Raw genomic sequence first — 24,666 nt, 5'->3', positions numbered from 1 at the left:
AAGCTGGTTCAGTACATTTATTTGGAACAAAAGGAAACCACAATTAAAAAGTTACAGATTTCTACGGCGAAGGGAGGTTTAGCTGTCCCGAATATTAGGCGGCGCAGCTTCGTTACTTAGCTGAGCAGATTAATAACGACCCAGAATCAGCGTGGCTAGATCTGGAATCATTTAACGCAGGTAATACACAATCACGTCTTTTATTTGCCCCAGACTCAAGGAAAATCAAGACTGATCTAGATAATAACGTAATAAATAGAACCACTGTGCAAGCCTGCCAAGCAATAAGAAAGCTAGAGGGCCACTCAGAAACACTGTCTTCCCTCAGCTCCTATACAGGGTAACATTGATTTTCCTCCGGCCTGTTCAGATGGCGGATTTAACTTCGGGAGAGATAGGGGGATTTTGACACTGGGGCATCCATTTGACAAAGGAGTGGTTGCTTACACTCAAACCAACCCAACAGAAATCTCGACTCCCGACAAATCACTTTTTCAGATATTTACAAATTCATAGCTTTTTTCAGAATCAAGGTAGCTTTGAAATCGGTCCTCGGCCAGGGGTGTGCTGAACCTAACCTTGCTAATACCATGACCACAGAATATCTGCAACACATATGGAATAGTGATTTCAATGTCACAATGGATGAAACAACATGGGCAGAAATATGGAAGGAAATTTCCATATGCAAAAGAACCCGAGAAACTACGTTTGGACTTTTGGATTTTGCAGATTATTCCCCCAGATGAGACAGAGAATGAATCCAAGTCTCACAGAAATGTGCTCAAAGTGTTTCCCTGCACAAGCTGTACATACGTGCGCAGATGCTGTGACATTTTCCCATAATGTTTGAGATTGTGTGCAATCATTTCCTCGAGGGGAATATGTGCTGTGTTTGCCATGTATCAGGAATCTAAGCCAGATATTTGGTTCTTGTGTTCACTATGTATTGTTTGTATTATTTGATTCGTCTGTTTTTGTGTTTAGAAGCAAAATAAAATTACTGTAAAAAAAAAAAGAAAAAAAAGAACATTTTTTTAAAAAAAGCCCCCTCCCCCCAAAAAATTCCCTTATTCCCTGAACATAGTCCTATTGCTTCTTTTGTCTGACCAACAGTCAAAAACTGTGAAAACTAGCCAATACTCAGATTTTAGAAGCTGGTACAAGTGATTTTTTCTTTTTCTTTACAAGTATAAAATTAAGTTAATATTAAAACTGTTACTGAGTGATGTCGATGTCAGTGAGACGCGTGCACGCGTCTTTTTTGTGCATAAAACTGCACGAATCTCAAAGGCAATGAGTTTAAAATGTTCGTTAGCTCGAGAAGGAGACCTGCCTTAGCTCAGAGAGCAGAATTAGCTGTTAGCCCCAGTGTTGGCGGATTTTACGAAGGCAGCGGGGGTTTCAAGGTCAGACAGCTCACACTGCTACTGTGTGTTTAAGCCTGTTAGCTGAATACTGCCAGGGCTCCGTGTTTGACGTGCATTTAGAGTTTCAGTCCTGGGAATCGGCGACAGCCGACGGAGGAGAACGACCGGCGTGGCTTTGTGGCATGTTGTCATGCTTATGGTTTTCTAGAGAAAACAATTAAACAGGTGTAGAGTCTCTTTTCATGATCCCGTGCGGCCGATCAATATTACTGATTAGATCCTGCATTGACACGGTTTGTGAGGAGTGAACATCTGTCTGCTCACACTGCAGCCATCTCTAGTAGGAGTTTTTGCATTGATGTAGCACATCTGGCATTTATCCGGTGTCTGGTATATTTTGAGGAAAGGGCAGGATTTTCGTACAAAGTTCATTTTTTTTGGTGTTCACCTAAATTGTGTGAGGGCGTCGCCTGTGCTTCTGGGTTCAGCCCCTGCTCTCAGCTGATGTTTTTTTGGACACACACAGCTCGTTTTCTCTCGGCCAAATCCGTTCATAGCCCCGTTTAGCTCTATCACTGCTACTAGCTGCTGTTTCGTTTCTGTCGAGTTTGGGCCAGGGGGGACAGATCTTTATCAAAGGTGGCGTGTGGTCAAAAAAAAAAAAAAAAAATCACCTCTAAACAGTAATTTCACAGGTTTCCCAGTAAACCAGTTTATCACTAAATACTGAAAATGGCCAGATATAAGTTGTTGTGTCATTGTGGGAACCTGTTTCTTTCTGCCCCAGTGCTGTGCATCAATTCCTCGATTGTTTGTCAACAGGACACCCGTCTATAGGGGCCCAACAACAAACTTTTGCCCCAGGGCCCCTCGGGATGTTAATCTGGCCATAGTGTGTGTGTGTGTGTGTGTGTGTGTGTGTGTGTGTGTGTGTGTGTGAGCATATGAAGACTATAAATCACTAATCAGGCTAACTTGTGACTCACTGGGCTGCATACAACCTCTTTTCTGTCTTCTTCTGCCTCTCTCTCTCTCTCTCTCTCTCCTTTGGAGACCGTGTGTTTCAGGGTCTCTCGACCACAGATCGCCCATGGTGACCAGACTTTAGCTTCTCCACACAGCTTTATAATGTTGACAGACAGACAGACAGAAAGACAGACAGACCGGCGGTGGAGGAGTTAACTCCCTGTCTATCTCTTCACATTCCTCTTCTCTTACATGACCAGAAAAACGCCCATTTACCTTGCTACTTTTTTTCATTTTCTTTTCTTTTCTTTACTTTTTTTTTAAAAAACAAAACCAAACCCCCCAAACCTCCAGAAAACCGGTCTTCTCCAGTCTCCCAGCGCCGCTTCTCACCTTGAACCCCGCTGACATCCATCACCTGCCTGCATCGGGCCGCAGCTCCTCCCAACGAACCAGGTCCACAATCGGCGGATTTTTTTTTTTTTTTGTAGGAACCAAACACCGGACCGACCCGCGTCCGGCCGCCGTCTCCGCTCCGGTGAGTAAAAAAACTAACTTTTCGTAAAAGCTAAACTTCGGTCGGAGGAGTCGGCTGTGGACAAACAGACCGGGAGTCGCCGTGATTTCGGTAAATCCGCCCTCTCGTCAAACGGTCGAGCTTCGGTGGGAGCGACGCTTCCCTTTTCCGGCGGTACCTTCAGAATAAGAGCCAGGGTTACGACCACATCCCACTTATCCATGTCGAAATGACCTGTGACCCTGGATGGATTAGTGGCCGGGCTGCGGGGCCAGAGCCTAACTTTGAAGTGACTGTTAAATAATTTCGCGCTGAAAAGTCAATCAAAAGACCAGAGGGACAGAAAACAACCAGAAAGGGACGGAAAACTACCCTGCCTTCATCGTGTCTGTGCCCAGGGGGGCCATTGTCTCAAATTCCATGAAATCGTAGATTTACCCATTGAAGTCAGCGTTTCAGGCAATAGAAAAGATAGTGGAGAAGGAGTAGATCATTTACCAGCTAGTGCTGAAGCCGTTCGTCAATAGTTGCTCAACAGCAAATGAATCAAAATAAAAATCTAATAAAATAATATATTTAGTCGTCCATTAAGCAAAACATGTTTTTAAAATGTGATACATTTTGGCCGATACGTTACCTGAGTTTTACATTTTCGGTGACTTACTTTGTAATTATTGTTTCCTAGAAACTCTCTTTAATTGACCAAAATATCATCTCAGACCTTATATCTCCTCCAAACACAAGCAGCTGTACAAGAACTTCACCTAAAATAAATAAATCATGTATAAAATATACAATTTAAATCAGGAGCTATCAAAGAACAAGCCAACGGGATTTTAAATCTGATTATACATTCGCTGCCAGCTTTCAGTACTTGACAGGTTTTTGATGTCGGTGCTACAGATACTTTTCTGTCCGAACCAAAAAACAAACTGAGGTGCGGTGCCCAGTCCTGTACAAGCTAAAGTAATTCTTTTAAAAAGTTAACAGATCAATTGGTAATGAAAATAATCAATAGTTGCAGCCACACTCAAGTGCCATACGGGGATATGACGTGTGCCTTTATTTTGAAGGCAGGTTCTGGTTCTGGGCTGGCTGACTTTGTGGCCAACTTTGTGGCTGACTGTGTGTGTGTGTGTGTGTGTGTGTGTGTGTGTGTGTGTGTGTGTGTGTGTGTGTGTGTGTGTGTGTGAGTTTTAGAGGCTGTTGTTTTAAGTATTGACGCCTGGCAGCTCACACACTAAAGAGCTGTCTGCTGGTTTTTATGTCAGTGAAGAGAGAGAGAGAGTGTGTGTGTGTGTGCGTGTTTGTTTTTATTGTAAGAAACTAAACAGCCTTTGTTAGCTCGAAGCAAATGAGAGATAATTACCAGTCATAAAGCAATATAACTACTAGTTTACTGTGCTGGAGTATTTCTCTGATTTTTTTTTATTGTACTCAAGTATTTATCCCTCCCCTTCCCTGAGGAACTACTTTTTGCTACAGCTTTGCAACTTGCTGCAAAGTTAAAAAAAATATGCATTGGATCAATTTGCCTCATATTGTGATTTTTTTTTTTTTTTAATTTTAGCCATTAGGTTTAGGTAATTGTAATAAAACTGTGCCAATTGTTATAATTATAAACTCTTAACAGTCAGACATTGAACAAAAATATGAAAAGAGGAAGGTTTTATTAGATGGATTTATTTATTTCCTACATTAAGGTACTATAAAACAGTACATTTCTTTAAAAACATGTAGAAAAATAGGAAAATAACAGTCTAACTATACAAAAATTGACATTTCCAAGAAAAAAACTTTAGAAAAATACAAATAATATTTACAAGTAGGAAATGCTGAACCTTCCCTTCCAATAAACTCAGACCTGCAGATGAACCAGAAGTTGCCAGTCTGCCTTCAGCAGCAACCAATACGTTTGTGACTTTGTAAAACCTCAACTCACGGTTTGATCCAGAACGAGAACAAAATGACCGCAGCTGCAGATCATAAAAAAAAATAAAAAAAATCAGTAACTGAAAGTCATAGCGTCCTTCAGATACAATGACAAATGTTCATGTGATCAATGACCGAGAAGACGCATAGACGCCCATTTCCACCAGGAATAAAAAATTATGAAAACTTAATTATTAAAGTAAGAATTCTCAATGTAAGTCAAAAATAATGACACAAACATGCAATAACTGTTTTGACTTTTTTTAAATCAAAGTTAAGATTAACTATCTCAAAATTTTGATTTAAGAAGTAAATATCTTTATTAACTTTTTCGTGTATTTATTTCTTGTCCTGGCAGGGACGGGCTTCAACAGTTGTAAAGCGGTTTCGTGTTACAATGCCCTCATCCGCGCTGCTCCCTGCAACAATGTTAGGAAATGATTACAAAGCATTAAGAAAATATATAACCATAAATGCAACATTAATATTCAATACTTTAAAATATGTAACAATAAACTTAACAATGTAACCACAGTATTCAACATATTGTGGTTGTAGAAGTGGTGCCTCCAGCCAAATGAGTTTGAGTTGTATATTCTGAATCTGTCAATTTAAATGCAGAGAAAATAAAAGCCGTAAAACTAAATTTCGATTCAACGTTGTCATTCACACAAATCTTCCATCATGTTCTATCACATTAGCAGGTTTTAGTACATTTTTGACAGTTTTTTTAACAGTTAGTTGAAATTCTTTGGCAGTTTAATGATTTGTGATTAGGCAGGGGTCATCAAGTGACTTGCTGCTTCAATGAGTCATTGTCAGCCAACATTTAGACGACATTTCTATGTTGAAAGCAGTTTAAAATAAGGAATGCTGTTAAAACGTATTGCAGAGGAAAAACTCAGAGCTCATAAAAAAATGAATATTGATAAAAATGTTCTGTTACCACCTGTTTTAGTGGAATTCCGCCTTCGAATGAAAAATGCTCCTCCTAAATAAAAAGGCACATTAAATGAAATATTGGCAATCTTTAAAGGACAGCATTCACAGGTGAATGTGTGGTTTGGTCCAAAAGGTTGCGAATAATGCAGAAGGCCATCCTCAACTCCATACCATCGATGTCCTTAAGGTGTGGATGCATTCAGCAGCTTTTGCTAAAAATCTCTGTGGATGCCAGAACCTCAGAAGCCGCTTTGATCCCGTTGGATGTTGTTGCCGTGGAACATCTGAACATGTCTGTGGTGTTGTGACTTCCTGTGTTTCTGCATCGAAAAGTGCCCGAACAAACAGTGTTTTCAGCGTCATGTTTTGGTACCAAACATCATCTCATACGCGAGTCAGCTGTCTATCAATCAAGACGCAGTGCTGAGGAAGTCTTTGGTTTGAAAGGATCTGCTCTGCCAGCATCTGGAGACCCAGCCCTTTACAAATCCTCCGGGCAGGGCGACCAGTGGGGCGAACAAAGTACCTAGAACTCAGAGTTTCCATAGTTACTTGGACTATTGTTCTAGAATGTAGTGGTTACCATCGTTACCAGGGACTAATGTTCTGCCACCCGATGATGACCACGGTTACCGGGGAATAATGTTCTATAACTCAGTGGTTACCATAGATACCTCGTTGGCTACTGTAATTGTCGTGGACCAGTGTTGTAGAACACAGTGCTTACAATAGTGGCTGGGGACTAGTGTTCTAGAATGCAGTTGTTACCATAGATACCAAGGACTAGTGTTCTAAAACTCACTGGTTATCATAGCTACTAGAGACAAGTGTTCTAGTTACCATGGTCACCATAGAGTGGGGTAACGGAAACCAGTGGTTACCATAGTTATTGTACCTATCACTGTTCTAGAATGTAACGGTTACCATAGTTCCCAAGGACTAGTGTTCTAGAACACAACAGTTACCATAGTCACCAGTGACTAGTGTTCTCTGACTCAAGTGGTTTCCTTAGTTACCACAGACAGGCATTCTAGAACTCAGTCCTTCCCATTGGTGACCCACTCTAATGCCTTTTAAATATCCCAGTTCTGTTTCCATGAGGATCGGACGACAACACTTCTCAGAAAGGATTCAGGTCCAAGACCAATACATTTGTGGCGACATCGCGGGGCTGGGTCCTCTTTTGACTGACTGGAGGCGTCCCCTACAACGACGCCACAGGAGCGAGTCCATCACTGTGCTCCAGGTGGTGATGGTGGTGCAGCTCGGCTTTACAGACTGTGGCAGCGCTGCAGCGGAGCGACACGACAACAGGTGGCTCCTCGTCACCTGAAAGACAAACGGTCGGGCGTGAACGTCCTGTTCATTTTTATTCAGGAAGTCATTTATTTTGGCTTTTAGGGACAGTCACGCGAGGAGAATGTGTCACATGACGTAACAAATTAGAATTAAATAATAACAACACAGAATTATAGCATGCAGCGATTTTTTTTAAACGGAAAAATAATATCAGGTGAGGATCTAAAATGTGGTTGTCTTTGCCAAACAGACAGCATTACCCAGCCCTGAAGAAGATGATTCACTGTCGGCCAGGGAGGAGGAGTCAGCCTGGTCATGCGACAGTCCCTCCATTAGGGGAATGGAAAGCTCTGAGGAAGGGACAGATGAATCATAGATGCCCGAATCACGAGGAGGTGGGACCTCTGGAGGGGAGGGACGCTCTTCTTCAGCCTGGGCGGGGACACTGCACACCCCATCCTGGAGGATGGAGGGAGCAGAGGAGGAGGACGAAGATTCTTCAGTTAAAAGTCCAGATATTCCAGAAGTGGACCTGAAGGGAAAGAAAAAAAGCAGCCGTCAGACTGACAAGTGATCTCATATTACCTGCTGTGGAGTCCAAACTATTTTCACTCTAACCATGGATTCAGTGTATTGAAACTCACCCTCAACGACATGGAAGGTCACACCAAACAACAGCATCAATGTTTAAACAGTCTAGAGATTCAGATCACCATCAACAGCAGCAGCAAACAGCCGTACTAATTTCTCTCTGTCACACTATGAAATGATCGCGTTACGGCCAGCAGGGGGGAGGAATGATTACGGAGAGCAGTGACTCTTCCAGGCCACTAACAGGCATGTGAGTTTTGCATCAGGGTTCACATCCCTTAAAGACTAAAATACGACCCAAGGGGTTAAAAAAAAACATGAAACTGAGCTTTAATGCTCACAGGAAAACAAAATACAGTGGTATTACACCTTGCTTTACCTAGAATTGGATCCCAGCATGGACAGAGAGGAGTGTGGCAGGCCTGGACTGGGACAGAGACCAGGACTGGGACAGGGACCAGGACTGGGACCAGGGCTTGGAGCGGGACTGGGACCAGGGCTTGGACCGGGACTGTGGCTGGGGCCAAGTTTGAGGCCGGGACTGGAGCCGGGGGCCAGCAGGAGCATATTCCTGGTCGGAACTCCGTTCCCACCCTCCGGCGACGGCGTCCTCACCACCACCTCGTTCAGCACCAAGCCGGAGTCAAACCTCTGCTCAGAATGAGACGAGGAGGAGGAGCAGGGAGGCTTCGGAGGAGGGCTTGGAGCCGGGACCGCGGGGAGCGGAGAATTTTTCAAAGAGAAGCCAGAGGAGGATGAGGAACCCGCTGCGGGAGCCAGCTGCTTCTCGAACCAGTCGGGGTTCTGGCTGATGTGCTGGTGCATGTTGCAGATGGAAACGTAGAGTGAGCGTCCGGACTTACTTCTGAAGTAGTTCCTCCGGGAGACGTTGAGAGGCTGCTGCTCACGGTCAACCAGACTGGACTGGCTGGAGTGGAGCCGACTGAAGAGCTGAGGCAGCTGGTCCATCAGCTTGAACCTACGCACGAAACGCAAAACGACTAGTCAGGCAGGAGAGTAGGCCTGAGAAAATATGTGCCGAGTAATACATTTGACTAATGTGGTGATACTGACATGAGATGCAATAAAATGAAGATGTAAGTCGACAATATCGTTGCATCTGGTGACTGATGGTACATCCTGCATTAATAATCTTAAAAATTGATAAAAACAAACTAATATTCAACATGTGTCTGACTTTGACGCCAGGAAATAACCATATAACTATCATAACTATCTTCTACACGTTGAAAACACATTAAATACTGTCCTGTTCTAAACCTAGAGTTGGGGTTCAATAGCATTTTATGGGGTCAGCTTATTGAATCTGAATCTTTCCAAATACCAGTTCAAATTTATTGTAGGGTTTAGCTTTTAACATCTGTAAGTGACTAAAATTTTAAAATCACTTTAACGCAAAAGATTAAGTCGTGTGTGAAGAGTCAAAAAGTTTTAAGTGTCAGCTGAAATAATGCTGACAACCTGTTGCTCCAACCTGAAAAATGAGCTGAGCAGCAGAAGATACGAAACCGTGATTAAATACGTATCTGACACACTGTAAAGACAGACGTTGATTACTGACTTTTGCTCACTTTATTTTCCACCGGCTACCGCCTCCAAAACCTCGAGGGCCCCGAGCGAAACCTGCGAAGCCGATCGGCTTCAAGCGTCGGTGCAACATGGATGAAAGTTAAACTGGAATTTCAGACTCCTGAAACTGATGCGACGTGTGCAGCTGACTCTTTCACCACTCCGTTTTCCGTTTGACTCCAAACGTCCCGCCGTGTTGTTGGGTGTGTGCGTAGCTCAAAAAGTTTTACGACCGCTTGACCCGTGTGCGCGGAGGAACGTGTGAACACATCTGTGTAACCCTAACCCCAACACCCAGCAAATATAAACCATGAGTATATCCAGCCCTTCGACAGAAAACAGATTTCATTTTAGCCTTCTGGCAAGTTACTTAAGGATTTAACGTTAATTAGCTACAGCCTGGCGCTTGAATGTTTTCTACTTGGCTCTTTGGTTATAAACAAAGCTCGAGATAAAAGGGATCGGATAATACTTTTCATAGCTTCGGAGCTTAGTAAAATCCAGGGTACAAGTCTATCAGGAACTGGATCCAAAATGGAATCGCTATCAAAACACAATCCTATCTAATCCCCAGACAAAAGTGCACCACTTCTGCATATTTGTGTGAAATCCCAAGACTCAGAATTTCAGTCTTAAACACTACACGCCTCCTGCCTTTAGTCAATGCAAAATGTTTCATTTAATTTCACTGTAATTTTCCTCTGCTGTCTTGTGTTTTCTCCAGAGCTGCAACTGATGATAATTTTCATCATCAATTAAATCAGCCTGTAATTTTCTTGATTTATTGACCGCTGCCAAAAATGGCCACACGGACGGTGTAGGGCTGCTGTTCCTGTGTTGGCAGGTGTTTCTGTTATTTTGTCCCGAGCGCTGTATTTACCTGGGAGCCAGGCTCAACATGGTGGGGATGTCGTTTTCTGTTGAATAGTCGAAGTAGACCGTCATGTAGCGGCTCAGCTCCTCCTGGCGCCGCCCGTCGCTGCTGCCGCCGCCGCAGCAATGCAATCATGGCCACGCCCACTATAAACAAACATGCCGCCGCCGCTGCTGCTGCTGCTGCTGCTAGTGCTGCTGTTACTACGCCGACTGACTGGTGCCTTCCCTCTACGACTCTTCTTCTCCACATAGTAGCTGCAAAATAGAGAACAGCGCTGGTTAGAACAGAATAGAAACAATACAATATAAAGAAAAGGAAAAGGAAAGAAAAGAAGGAAAGGTGTACGGCAAGAGGGACGAAGGCTGGTTCAATCACTTAGTATCTTTTCTTAGCCTTGGAAAGAGTCAATACTCCATCTTTGGATCGTTTAATAAGTTTTGTAAAGTTGTGGATAGTTTGGGATAAGCTTTTCTTTGAATATCTTGGGTCTTCTACACAGTGAAAACCCTCAGTGTTTCTTTTCTGTGGTTGCAGCCGGAGCCCTCTTAACTTGGGTGAGCCTTCAGTTGAGACTGTCTCATTAAAGCCGGCTGTAATCGATATTTTTATAACAATGACGTGTCAGATGAAAACCTAACAACCATGAAACAAAGCTCGTAGTGATGAACCTACGGAGAATTATCACCCGAATCTGCAGCTCCCCTCGGCTCTACGGAGCTATTACAGTGACATTCACAGTCACATTACACTCTTTCTATGCATGTGTATGTATGTGTGTAGATATGTGTGTGACTGCTCATACATGTACAGTATATGTACTTTGCATGTGTGTATTTTTGTTAAGGGGTCATTTTTGTTGTTTTGTGAGAAAAAAAAACTTAGGATTTATAAAGAAAAACAAGACAGAGGGGAAACAGGCGACAAGAGAGAAGAAATAAGGAAAGTATGAAAGAGGGACAGAAGTAACGAAGGAAGCAAAGAAGAAAACTAATAGGACTAATGATAGAAGGAAGGACGGAGGGAAAAAGGTAAGAGGAAAAATGGGAAAGAAATGAGGACATAAGTAAGGAAGGACGGTATTTTAACAAAGGGGTGAAGCTGAGGACAGACGGGTACGCAGCAACGACGAGTGTGATAGGTCGAGACACCTGTTAATTAAGAAAGAATGCCTCCTCTTGAAGCCCTGTTATCTTTCAATGAATCCATAAATTGAAAACAACTTCTACAACACGTAATAACTGCTGAGTATGTAAGTTCCCATTGAAATTCAAGCAGAATTTTGGGGACATTCACCACAAAAGCAGTCAGTGTCAGTGTTTTAGCAGCACCTAGTGGCCACTGGAGAAACTGCAGCTGAAGGCACCCTGGAAAAACACCAGCAGCAGTTTTGACAGAAACACGGTAGCCGGTGGGATAGAGTACCGTAGGCCTTTGGAACAGACGGTGATGATGAAGTTGGCCTCGTTCAGCTGTCTGCTTAGCCACGACATCTGACCCTCTTTGCACATCTCCAGGTGTTCCCACAGGTCCAACACGACCTGAACAGAAGCGAACAGGGATTCGACAACCACATCCAGCCTTCATAAACTAGGACGCTTCATTTTTTTTTTTCCTCAATTTTTTTACATCATTTTTTCCTCTTCATCAGCCAGGCCTTCTCGTGTTGGTTTCGTGTATCACTGTCTCACCTCGCAGTTGCAGAAGTCCTGCAGGAAGTAGGCGAAGCTCTGGATGACGCTGGTGTGCTTGGGACAGTCTCTGTTGGAGTAGCAGATGAAGACTTTGGGACGGGGCCACGGGCGTTCCGCGTTCAACGCTGCGCTGTGATTGGACGACTCGCTGCTCTCCTCGTCCAGCTGGCTGTAGATGTTTTCTAGCAGGAGAGAAGACGAATGGAGAACACAAATGGATAAGACAGGTTAATGGCTACATCTGTCAAATCTCAAGTAACAGAGCATCAGTGAATGCACCAACAGTGAGAATTCAGTCCCAGCTCACAACTACATTAAAGAAGGGCTGCAACAAGGAATGATTTTCATCATCGACTGATCTGAAAATTATTTTTTTGGATTCATCTTTTGGCAAACGTTTGGTACTTTTACTTGAAAACAGCCTAAAACGACTATTCGATTGTCAGAACAGTTGCTGATGAATTTTCTGTTGGCCGACATGGTTAGTCTACCAATCGTTGCTGCTCTACATTACATAGTGCAACAGCTGAAGTCTCCCCTAACCCTGCAGGGTGTTACCAACTGTGCAGGAGACTTACAGGCGGTGAACTAAAACGGGAGATATCCCCAGCAGTCAGTGCTCTCACCTTGCTGCTTCTTACGACACATGACAGTGAAGAGAGTGGCGAAGGCAGACATGATGACCAGAGGCACTGTGATGGCCATGGCGCGGATGGGCCCCGCCCAGGGGGAGTGGACTGGGGGAAATGAAACAAAACACACCCAGCATGAGACAACGGAATGTGATCATTGAAAGTCCTTTAAAGCAGGAGTATGTAACTGTATAAGTACGTGACAGCTACGTAACAATTAAGGGGGATAATGGTAAATGCTGATACATGGTGTAAAAGTAGAGCAGCAGTAGAAAAGAGACAAAGTCAGTGAGCTGGCTTAGTTATGTCTATTATACAGCATTATCCATCTACAGTTTGCTGACACTTGCTAACACTAGCCACCATTAAACCCCCGGAGAATAATGAAGTGTGCAGTGGTGCGTTTTGTTGCGCATGAAGTCAGGTTTTCATATAGTTGAGGAGCCGCAACAACTGACTGACAGAAAAGTTGGTTGGACAAAACAAGACATTTGAAGGCATTGCCTTGGGCTCTGGGAAACTTTGATGGGCATTTCTCTCTATTTAGACATTTAACAAACCAAACAATTAATCAATTAATCAGGGAAAAAAAAAACTCAGTAGACTAATTGATAATGATAATAATCGTTAGTTGCAGTACTAGACAGTTATATATGTTACTGTGCTATTCCTATAGTGAGTGTGTGTTTTGTGTGTGTGTGTGTGTGTGTGTGTGTGTGTGTGTGTGTGTGTCTCTCTCACCCTGGCTGACATGGTACTGAGTCTGCCTCCTGGTCGTGTTACTGTCGTCTCTCAACTGAAACAGAAACGACGAGAAAAATGTAATAAAATCAAACGGGAGGAACGGAGGAGAGAAAAAAAAAAAACGATTCAACGTATGAACAGACAGATCTGAAAATGAGAAACGTCTTTAAATCATCAAGCATTTTGCATTTTTATCTATTTATGAGGTGAGGAGGAGAATCCGGTGGAAATGAGTTTCACCAGTTCAAATTGGAAGCCGACCAGCACTGTGATGATTAATCTAGTGATCAAGCTGTGTTGTGTGAATGAAGCCCAGTCCTGTGCATTTATGTACCTCTACAGTGTAGGTCCCTGGAGTGACGTCCTGGAGGACACATGTAGTTCTGGGCTGGTTCACATCCTGCACACAGAAAACTTATTATTAAAACACTGCCAAACTCAGCTGAAAACTCAAGATGCTACCTGTGGGCCCACCTATTTTTATTGTAAGTAAGAAATGAATTTCCACAAGTTACAAGGGCAGCGAAATCAGGGCAACCAACAGGCACAGCGCTCTTTTTCAGATCATGAAGGTCACCTTCCTTTCAATGAGCAACAACTTCTACACCAAAACCTAAACCTCCACTAAATCACAGGGTTTGGTTGGACGCTGAATCACAGACCGGGGGCCAGGCCATGGGTGAACGAGAGGCACATTGCAATGTGCTTTGTCCGCTGAGGTAGAAGAATGTCGTCTTTCGACCGTTGACGGAGCAGACGGCAGGACCCAGCCTTCTAAAACACTTTGTTAGTACTGAACGTGACATCTTAAAGGCTTGGGTATGCTTCAAATAATGTTTGTTGGGTAGTGCAACGGCATCTGAAACCCCCTTCCGACAGCACGGTCTTGAGGGGCGTGGGGGAAAATCCAAGCAACCATGCCCACTTTACACAGTAACTGGCAGTGAAAGTGGGCTGGGTTTGAACTTCCTCTCTCATTTTCTCCACATGTCAACTGTCCCTTCTCATGTCAACAGCGGAGTGCAACGCCATGAATGCCTTCGATGCGAGACTATCCAAAAGTGTGAGCCCTTATCCCCATTTATATGATTCATCACATAGAGACTACAAAAGACACACAAGAGACAGCGTTTTTGGGGAGAGACGGGGGGAGGCAGTGGGATGCAGCCAGGAGGAGGCTATGACAGCAAGCGTTTCACACCTCACCACCTGGTGTGGACATTCAGAACGGGTCGAAACACTTTGAATTTTGATTCGGTCGGACCACACTTAGTACGAAAACAAGCTAAGGCCACTTGAAGGAAGGATAAGTGAAATACTTTGCTTACGCTGTGTGCTTAAGTCTCGGATCTGAAAGTCTTGGTCCCAATAGAAAATAAAGAAAAATACATTAAAAAAACATTAAAAAAAATACTGAAAATGACAAACTAAAAGAAAGAAAACATGGAGAAAATTCTTAAAACTAGGGATGCCTCAGTCAAGTATTTTGGGGCCACAATCGCAATCCGAGTCCTTCAAATATTGTGTATCTGCCAATACTGTCAAGTTTAATTTACGCCTGCCAAGTTATTCATAGAAGTAACACTAATTAGCGATTAGCTGATATGATGTACTGCCGGCGGCGTCTTCCATTTTAAACAGTGAAAACAATGCTCAGCACTGGCTAAAAATCAGAAGCTGCTAGCCGAATGTTTTCCACACTGCTTTAATAATGATTATAAGTGTTGGAGCTCAGGGAATCTGTGTATTTTCCAAACCTCAGTGTATGAACTCAGAGTCACTCAGCGCTGCACACAAATAATATTTCACATTCACACACCGTGATTTTCAGTGGCCTATGCAGCGGGTTGCTGCACTTTGGAGCCCAGCCACCTCGAAGGAGAGGAGCTGCAACACGATCAGGCTGAGGTGGTAAAAACACAGCAGAGTGCAGTAATGAAGGGATCAGATTTTGATCGGCGTTTTTTCCGCCAATAACGATCCAGATAGTGGATCGGTATCGGCCCTGTTACCGATCCTTAGGATCAGCTCGGGACATCGCTACTTAAAACTTTATCAACGAAGAACTTATATCAGCAGAAACTATAAACAACATCATGTTTCCAAAAGTACATCGCTTCAGGAGAAACAAAGAACCTACGCAGAAGCAGCACACCGAACCTTGGCTGATCGCCCTGGTATGAAGTGTGGCTTCTTAAGGCGCCAGTGGATCAACAGAGACCGACAAGAAAGTAGGTTTTTTTATGTTATGACACTGAATCTTAATCACATATTTTACACATCATGTACAAACATGAATTTATTCCTACTGGTTTGCAGCGCTGCAGTTTGAAGGGTCCGTCCTGCCGCAGTTTGTAGTACAGGTAGTAGAAGTGGAAGCCGAAGGAGGCCGGAGCCTGGTCGAACGCCACGTGGAGGTTCGACCCCAGCTGGGACACGTTCAGGGTCTTTGGCTTCCAGACTGTGCAGACAGAGAGAAACAAAACTTAACCTCCACTCTCATGGACATGTAGTGTTTGCACTGATGTTATGCAATTAAACAATTAGTGGTACAAAAGTGACCGTAAGTTCTAAACTAATAATAGTCAACTCAATAGCAGAGAGAGTCAGAACTTTACCTATAAATATCCTCTGTTTTCTAAGTATATTTGATGATATTTCAGTTAGAAAACTCCCTGTTTTCTGGTCTGCTTCTGTTTTAAACGGTTTATTTACTTGTTGTCTTGATAAATTCAGCGTCATCACCATCGGTAGAATATGTCAGGTCATACTCACCACTCTGCTCAGTTTCTCTCAATACTTTCTTTTAGTAACTAGTTACAGTCCTGGTTAATGGCACCCCTGAATTTTAAGTACAGAATTTAGAATATTTTCATAAATAAATGCAAATGAACCAGTTTTGTATCATCAGAATATTTAATGAAATGTCCAAAGTTACTAAAGAACAACAACAAAAATGCTTTCATATAGTGAAATAAAAAATACAGACATACAATTTAAACTTGACACAATTATTGGCACCCTTCTGATTAATTAGTTCCTCAAACAAAATAAAAAACGAATAAGACTCACCTCTGCTTAATATTCAGTGTTCACATGACCTGAATTAACCAATGAATGATGGTTTTACTGCATTAAAAAGGAGATGATGATTGTGTCCAGTTTCTGTTTCATGAAGGAGAAGACAAGAGAGCTTTCTGAGAGCATCAGACATGCTATTTTCAAAAAACATAATTCCAGAAGTCAAAGGGCAATCGCCAAAGATCTTGAAGTCCCTGTTTCAACAGTCATAAAACTGTTAATACGCTCGCAGGACATGTTGCTAAGAAGAAAACTCAATGAGAGAAGTCTGCGAAGGTTGATGCAGATTGTGCAAAAAAACACCACGCGTGACATCTAAAGAGCTTCAGGCTGAGCTGGAGCGATCTGGAGTGGTGGTGTCCGCATGTAACAAAGTCGCACACCAAACCAAGTTGGGCTCCATTGGCGAAGGCCAAGGAGGACGCCACTTGGCACAAAACGGCAAGACTCATGTTGGCCAAAACTTTCATAGATGTGCCACAGTCTTTCTTGGATAATGTTCTATGGACAGATGAAACCAAAGTAGAGCTCTTGATGAATGCAGAATGTTTATAGGCGACGAAATGAAGACTATAAGGAAAAGAAAACCCTACCTACAGTAAAACATGGTGGAGGTTCTGTCATGCTGTGGGGCTGCTTTGCTGCCAAGGCAATACCGAGGCATTTCAGAGCAAAATGTGTTACCCAGGGTCAGAAAACTAGGTTTGAGGTGATGGTCTTGGGTCTTTCAGCAGGACAACGACCCAAAGCAACCATCCAGCAGCAAAAAGGATGGTTGAAAAAGGAAAAGACGGACTGTTTTAAACTGTCCAGCAATGAGTCCTGACCTAAATCCCACTGAAAACCTTTGGATAGAGCTGAAATCTGTTATCGCAAAAAAGGACTCAAGCAATTTTAAAAGAACCTTAAACGCACAGCAGTGGAAGAGAGGCAGAAACTACCAGTAGAAAGGTGCAAGATGGGTACAAGAAACATTTAGAGGCCGCCATTGTTGGTTCTGCAACCAAATATTAGTGAAGGGTGTCAATAATTGTGTCTTTTTTGTGTTTGTATTATTTCACTATTATGCAAATTTTGCTTTTTTATTTGTTTTTGTTCAGTGCTCTTGGACATTCTATTAAATTATTTTGCATGTATAAAAAGTGGTTAATTTGCACTTATTTCTGAAGATATTCTAAATTCTGTATTCAAAATTCAGGGGTTCCAGTGATTTCCACCAGGACCGCATGTGTTTCGATCCATGTTAATCTATTAACAAACTCAACACTTCCCTCAAAGATGTGGCAAAGATGACAAACACAATCCCTCTCTTTCGTGGTAGGCTTTTGATGTGAAACATCTGCCCCAGCCTTTTTTTGTTCTGGCAGGTGTGGAAATATAGCATGTACAACTTTATTACTCAAGTAACAGCAAGCTTCTTCATGGTACTGATTGGATTGAAACCTTATGTAATCGCTCCATCCGCAGACAGAAAACTGTGTCAACTCTTTTAGGCTTAAAATTAGGTTTGTGGAACTGTATTACTACATTCAGCTATTCTAAGAACAAGACAATCAAACCCAGGACTAACTCTGTCTACATATGGCTCTGGTTATGACGACAACACCGAGGAACTTACATGGTTTGCAAACCAAGTTGTCTGATCCCAGGAGGACTTCACATGCTGTAACACACACACACAGACACACACACACACACACACACACACACACAGACAGACAGACAGACACAGACATGGTTAGTCAGTTGGTCCCCCTTCTGTTACTGTTCTCATTGTTGATCCTCATCTTCTGTTCAATGATCAGACGCATTTAAAAAAGGGACAGTCTTGACATACTGGCCAATATAAATCTTTTCTGTCATCCCCAAACAGATATCAGCTTCTTCTCTGTGTGTCCAGTGCAGAGATAGGTCCAGGCTTAGCACAAAGTGGAAAAATTCAACCTTCCAACCACTCCGAAACTGTCTACATGTTCCATCCCGTGAGTTAGTCACTGACCCAGTCGAGAGTCAGCTGGGTTTTGTTGACAGTAGATTAAAGACAGACCTCAAACCTGGCAGTATGAGGACTGTGAAGACTTCTGAGATGCTGCGTGCAGTCACTGCAGCTCAGTAAACCTTGAAGGCATAATTTTTACTTTTGCAGAGGTAGACTCCAACATTTCCTCATGCAACCAGTATTTGCGGTAAGATAAGATAAGCCCACGGTTTTTACCATCTGTGACGACCAAGCTGGTATCGTTTTGAGATTGTGAGATTGTCTGCGTGTGTGTCTTGACAAAATGTGGTATTCGAGACACCTACTGTACCAGGAACTACCACAGAGGCGGTTCCGATCTATAGATGTTGTCACCCCGATACTGTCACAACGGTGCAAGATGAAGGCACGAAACTTTACAGGTGTGCAGCTGGCATCAAAATGAAGGCCACGTTTGAAGATGGGTGTGGTCCGACCCATGAGTACCGAGTAGTCCTGTAATAATGTAATAACGACTACTGAGTACTCATGGGTTGGAACGTCGATATTTTAATGGCAATCGCGGCTGGTGTGATCCCATCACAAGATGGTCTCTAGTTTGACATAATCTGTTGGGATTTATGGACTGGTCACTGCCATTAATCTTTGTGTATTTCAACTGTTTCTGACAATTTAAACTTAAATGTCTGTGTGTACTTGAACTGAACACGTCGAGGATGTTTCATCTGTCAATGGTACGACAACAAATAAGCATTTTCCCCAAAATATCTATTTTATTTAATAGTGATTTTTAGATGCCTGATGGGGTAAAGCTGTGAAGTATTTAACAGGAAAAAAAGCAAGTACAAGAGAAAAGTCAGAAAAATAGAAATAAAGTTGTGTAGCTGAATTTTGTTTTTGTTTATCTTATCTTCCCAACCTGATAATCATCTAGCGACCTCTTAGATCAATCTCCTGACACTCTGTTGGGGTCCAGACCCTGACTCTGGGAGCCACTGCCCTAAGCGCAGTAGTCGGGTGATGAAGGGTGAAACTGCAGGTTTTCTTCATCATTCTGGTCTACGGAGGAGCTGAGGGCGAAGCCTGACAGTGCAGGAGCCAGTCGCACCGGCTCTTGTCAGTAACAATGTAAAGTGTAATGTACAGTGTCCATCCTGACTGATTACATTTCCATCTTGTTTATTTAATCTATTCAAGCATAAAAGCCAATGCAGCCACAAAGCTAACAACACTAACGTGTTTCACAAAACCAAAGTGGCAGAAACGTGGTCTGTTGGAGACATTTTAAAAAGGGTATTAATCACTTAATCATATCAATTAATCGGTTAACTATCTGATGTTGTTTGAATGAGGGCAGTACTGGACTCACAGTTGGTCCTGAGGAAGGATGGAGGGAAGAAACTCTCGTTCATCAGAGTCGGGAAAGGAACAACACGAACCATGTAGTCGGTGTCAAAGGTCAAACCGCTGAACGGCTGACTGCTCAGCTTCTGTGTGAGGAAAACAATAATAAGTCATCAATAAGTTATACAAAGAGTCTGAACACAAGACTAGCACGAGGAGGTGAACCGGTTCCATCAAGCATCTTCGGTCTTTCTGGTGAATATTTAAGGTCACGGAAGGAAAGTCTGTTCACCACTTCGAGGAAATCAAGAAATTCACCGTTCACTAATAATCTGTGTTCATGCAGTACTTTTCAAAAGTAAAAGTTTACAAAGTGCTGCACAGGAAGAAGGTTATTTATTGTTTCAGCAACGCATTTCCTTTGTGTACACCAATGCACATTAATTTAATTCATTGTGATGTAATGAGCCAAATGCCAGATTTCACCAAATGGCTTGTTTTCGGCTGCAGTCCCGGGGCAGGTCGAAGTTAACACAAAACAATAAACTTGTGTTTAGATGTACTTTCTTTTGGTTTTTAGAAGTGACTTAAAAAATCTTAAACAGAGTCAGTCTCTTTGACAACGCCTGGTAATTATGCCAAGGTTCTGGGGCCACAGATGTTTAAAAAGATAGACTTGAGAAAATGATCCGAGCCCATCTCAAATATAACGCTCATATGTTTGTTGAAAGAACCATGTGTTCGGCTCTGTCCCTGCAGTTTTCCAAAAGGGTTTTTTTCTGGTGTTTTGTCCCAGCAACAGACCTACGGGCGACTGCCAGGTCGTCGGTGAAGAAAACTCTGTCCGAGGAAACAGAAAGAAGGAAATTCACACTAAGCAGACTGAGAGACAGTCTGGACCCAACGAGGACTGCGAATCCTCGTTCCTAAACATCTTAAACAGAATCAGCCTCCTCTTGACAACATCTGGTAGAGATGTTGATTGCTTCTGAAAGGTGAACAGACTTTCCCGTCCAAATCTCTTCTACTGGAGTCAAGTTAGGAAAGGGATCGCTCCATAGCCAGTACAGAGAGAGGACGGGATTTATTACAGCCACCCATAACTCTTTCCTCACACTTATAGCAGGTGAGTATTGACGATAGATTTGGGGGAAAAGAAAAAAAAAAAAGAAAAGAAGTCTGTTACTGCAAAAAAACACATGAATATAAAAACCAAACGCCTGCCATCTTAGATTAAGGTGACAGGTAAATTTGCGGAAGTCCAGGCTGTGCTGTCGTAATTTTTTGGTCCTACCGTGTTCCTGTAGGAGAAGTTGAGTTGTCGTGGGTCTTTGAGGATGAGATGTTGACACTGTTTCCCTTCTGGATTCTTGTCCTCCAGATAAACTCTGAAGCCTTTAATATGTTCGATCCCTGCAGAGACACAACGGGAGGTTCAGCCTCCAACAATCATCCCCCATGCATCCATCCTCACTTCCTTTCCTTCTTTCCTCCATTTATCAAGATTACTGAATCACTTATTTTTTCCTTTCCTCACCCTCTGCCTCCTCACCCTGCTTCTCACCTTCACTGCTTCCTTGCTTCTTCCTCCTTCCTTCTTTTCTTTTCCTCCCATTATCCTCTTTTTTCTCTCTTCTTTCTTTCTCCTTTTCTTCCCTCTTTCTCAAATTCTCTCTCTCTCCTTTTCTTCCATTCTCTTTTCGTTCCTTTCCTCTCTCTCTCATTTTCTTTCCTCTCTAATCTTTCCCTCTCCTTCTTGTTTCTTTCCACCTCTCCATTCTCTCTCCTCTTTCTCTCTCTCTCTCAATTTCTTCTCTCTCTCTCTTTCTTCTTTCTTCTCCTCCTCATCTCTTCTCTCTCTTTCTCTCTCCTCTCTTTCCTCTCCTTTTCTTCTCTCTTTTCATTTCTCTCTCCTCCTCTCCCTCTCTCCTCTCATCCTATCCTCTCTCTCCTCCTCTCCCTTTCCTTTTCTTCCTCCTCTTCTTCCTTCCTCTCTCTCTCTCCTCTCCGTCCTCTCTCCTCTCCTCTCTCTCTTCCTCTCACCTATTCCTCTGCTTCCTCTCTTCTCCTCTCCTTGCTTCCTCTCCTCTTCTCCTCCTTTCTCCTCTCTCTCTCTTCTCTCTCTCTCCATCTGACTTCTTTCTTTCTTTTCTTCTCTTCTTCTTTCTTTTCTTTCCTCTTTCCTTTCTCTTTCTCCTCTCTCTCTCTCTCCCCCTCTCCCTCCCCCCCTCTCTCTCTCTCTCTCTCTCTCTCGCAGAGTCAAGGACAGAAGATGATGTTTTTGCATTTTAACAACAGCTGCAGTGTGACGGCAGGTGTTTGCTCAGGTTTGTTTTTTTTCCTTCTCTTAGGTGCAATTTCTGATGGTATCTACATGTTTCAGTATTTGTTATCAGCCATAATAGAGGCAGGGCTCTTGGGATGGTGTTCCAGCACTTTGGTACAGACTAAAATATCCGAAGAACAAAAAGGGTTTGCGCACCCAAAAACAATTTTGTTTAAATTGTCACATATGTGGCCTGGGGGAAAATGCACAGATGTTCTGGGTAGGCCTTCTTCAGTGTGCAAAGACAGGCATTGTGCTCATCTGTGACAATTTAAACTAAATAAAAGGAAATACATAATTGATTTAAGTGTTTTTCTGTGCTTTGAACTTCCCCTTGTTTTGTGTCTTTGCGTGAGTGCAACGTTTTTTGCTTCTACAGATTAAAGTATCTCGACAACTATTAGATAGACTGCCATGAAATCTGGAACAGGCATTCTTATCATTTTCTTATCGTTTCACTTTGCGTCAAGTGTTAACTTAGCTCAAGTAGAGCCTCACAGAGCTGCTAGCAAGGCTGCAGACTCGCTACTGTTGTTTAAAATCAGCTCCGTCGAACCTCTCGGGTCCTTAACCACCATTCAAAAACAGCAGCAAGAACAGGTGGAAAGTCAGATAAAGGAGGCAAGAATCAGAGCAAAAGATATAGTTTTACATGTTGATTCAGTTCTCCACAAAGTGTTTTATGAAGATCTACTCTACACGATGTTATTATGACCTACAACCTTTTAGCTTATGTCCACCCGGTAAAAGTTCACGTCTTTACAGTTTTACGGCTGAAGTGTAAAACACATGTGGCACGTCATGCGACCCCTCAAAGAAAGAGTGTTTTTCAAAAGCGTCTCTTTCTCCTCCTCCCTGAAGCATATTTAGAGGTTTGCAATGAATTCCTGAACCCGACTCAAGTTCATAATGAAAACGACATGAAATGGCATGTAATATGATGAGGATCACATGACTTTTGGCTGTCACATAGTCCTTTTCATATCCTCAAAACTCAACAAACCAAAGGAGGAGGACTCCCCTTGCTACAGTCTGCAAAAACCTACCGGATATGGAACTTTCACTTCTTATTGACATGAACGTGTCTTTTATATGTGACAGTGATTGGTGATATTCAGTCTTTCAAAATATTAGTAAAAGAATTTTTTTAATTCTTTTTTTAGGGAAAACTGTGAATATCTTATAACATGACTGAAGCTCATATTGTGTATCAGTTTTTTTTTTCCCAGTTCTTTATTGTAGCTGTATGATGTTCACACTGAGTGAAATATTAAAAACCCAAGAATCCATCAAATGGAAACATTCTAGGTATCTTTTACATCATTTTGGACACGATTTCCCAAAATTCAGCCGAGCACTTTATTAGGAACACCATACTAATACTGGGTGGGGCCTCCCTTTGCTCTCGTAACAGCCTCAGTTCTTAGTGGCCTGGTTTCCACAAGATGTTGGAAACTTAGCTTTGAGATTCTGCTCCATGCAGACATGATTTCAACACGTCATTTCTGCAGATTGGCCACCTGCACATTCATTCTGTCAATCTCCTGCTCTACCAAATGTCAAAGGTGTTCTATTGGGTCCAGATCTGGTGACCGGGAAGGCCACTGAAGTTCACTGAACTCATTGACAACTTTTGCTTTTTGACATGGTGCATTATCAAGCTGGAAGTAGCCATTAGAAGATGGCAAATTAGGCCCATAATTTTCTGCCTCTGCAGAAATCCAGATTCATCAGACCAGGCTAGGTTTTTTCCCAGTCTTCGACTGTCCAGTTCTGGTGAGCCTGTGCCAAACTGCAGCCTCAGGTTTCTGTTCTTGGCTGGCAGGAGTGGAACCCAACGTGGTCTGCGCCTCAAGGTTCGACGTTTTGTAAATTCTGAGATGCTTTTCTGCTCACCACAGTTATTAAAAGGGTGGTTATCTGAGTTACCATAGCCTCTCTGTCAGCTCCAGCCAGTCTGACCATTTCTTCTCTGACCTCTCTCATCAATAAGGTGTGTCCGTCTGCAGAGCTGCCGTTCACCGGATGTTTTCTGTTTTTCATACCAGTCTGAGTAAACTCTAGAGACTACTGTGTGAGAAAATCCCAGGAGATCAGCAGTTTTCAGAAACACTCAAACCAGCCCGTCTGGCACCAAACAATCACACCAAGAGATCACATTTTCCCCCATTTTGATGCTTGATGCGAACATTAACGGAAGCCCTCGACCTGTACCTGCATGATTTTGTGCACTGCACTGCTGCCACATGATTGGCTGATTGGATAATTGCATGACTAAGCAGCTGTACAGGTGTTCCTAATAAAGTGTTCGGTGAGTGTATTTGGTATCCTTGGAAACTTTGGGATCTCGACTACGATTTAAAATGAAGTTCTTGGGGTATGGACTAAGTTTGGTTGCACAGCATCAGATTATAAAGAGTGACATACCAAGAGCCCTGTTGAGGAGGGAAGGGGACGATTTCGAGAACATCAGGGGTCTTTTTGTAATGTTCATGATTCATGTGGGTTTTGTTTTTTTTGTTCCAGCAGGAGCAGAGTCGACTGAACACTGAAACATGTTGAATATGTTTGGTTTTTCAACTTTCAGCTACTTAAGCCGAGCAGGAGAGGAGGAAGTTTGACAGATAGATGTTCACATGTGACATGGGACATTTCTGGGAGATTTCTGTCTCTCGGTGAGAAAACAACAGGCGGTATTGTCACAGTGAGAGAGAGAGAGAGCGAGGGGGGCAGAGAGAGAGAGAGAGAGGTTCACCTTACACTGAGCACATGCACCATCACACATT

The 24,666-nt window shown here is 42.8% G+C and overlaps 2 protein-coding genes across 2 annotated transcripts in view; both read right to left on the bottom strand.

Annotated features, from left to right (window-relative positions):
• arhgef3 (Rho guanine nucleotide exchange factor (GEF) 3) overlaps nt 1–3,010 on the bottom strand; it is a 46,162-nt gene extending 43,152 nt beyond the window's left edge. Inside the window, exon 1 of the mRNA XM_040159791.1 lies at nt 2,730–3,010. Coding sequence (XP_040015725.1) covers nt 2,730–2,751 — 22 coding nt within the window. The 5' untranslated portion in view covers nt 2,752–3,010. The remainder of the gene's footprint in view (nt 1–2,729) is intronic.
• A 1,563-nt stretch (nt 3,011–4,573) lies between these two features.
• il17rd (interleukin 17 receptor D) overlaps nt 4,574–24,666 on the bottom strand; it is a 45,685-nt gene continuing 25,592 nt past the window's right edge. The window contains 15 exon segments of the mRNA XM_040116208.1: nt 4,574–7,056; nt 7,287–7,558; nt 7,997–8,596; nt 10,088–10,195; nt 10,197–10,240; nt 10,242–10,338; nt 11,507–11,622; nt 11,773–11,957; nt 12,402–12,512; nt 13,149–13,203; nt 13,486–13,551; nt 15,461–15,612; nt 17,851–17,895; nt 19,580–19,700; nt 20,849–20,967. Of these exon segments, the coding sequence (XP_039972142.1) occupies nt 6,932–7,056; nt 7,287–7,558; nt 7,997–8,596; nt 10,088–10,195; nt 10,197–10,240; nt 10,242–10,338; nt 11,507–11,622; nt 11,773–11,957; nt 12,402–12,512; nt 13,149–13,203; nt 13,486–13,551; nt 15,461–15,612; nt 17,851–17,895; nt 19,580–19,700; nt 20,849–20,967 (2,216 nt within the window). The 3' untranslated portion in view covers nt 4,574–6,931.

Source organism: Xiphias gladius, chromosome 21, assembly GCF_016859285.1.
Source record: "Xiphias gladius isolate SHS-SW01 ecotype Sanya breed wild chromosome 21, ASM1685928v1, whole genome shotgun sequence".
Taxonomy (NCBI): domain Eukaryota; kingdom Metazoa; phylum Chordata; class Actinopteri; order Istiophoriformes; family Xiphiidae; genus Xiphias; species Xiphias gladius.
This window is presented reverse-complemented; position numbering and strand designations above follow the sequence as displayed.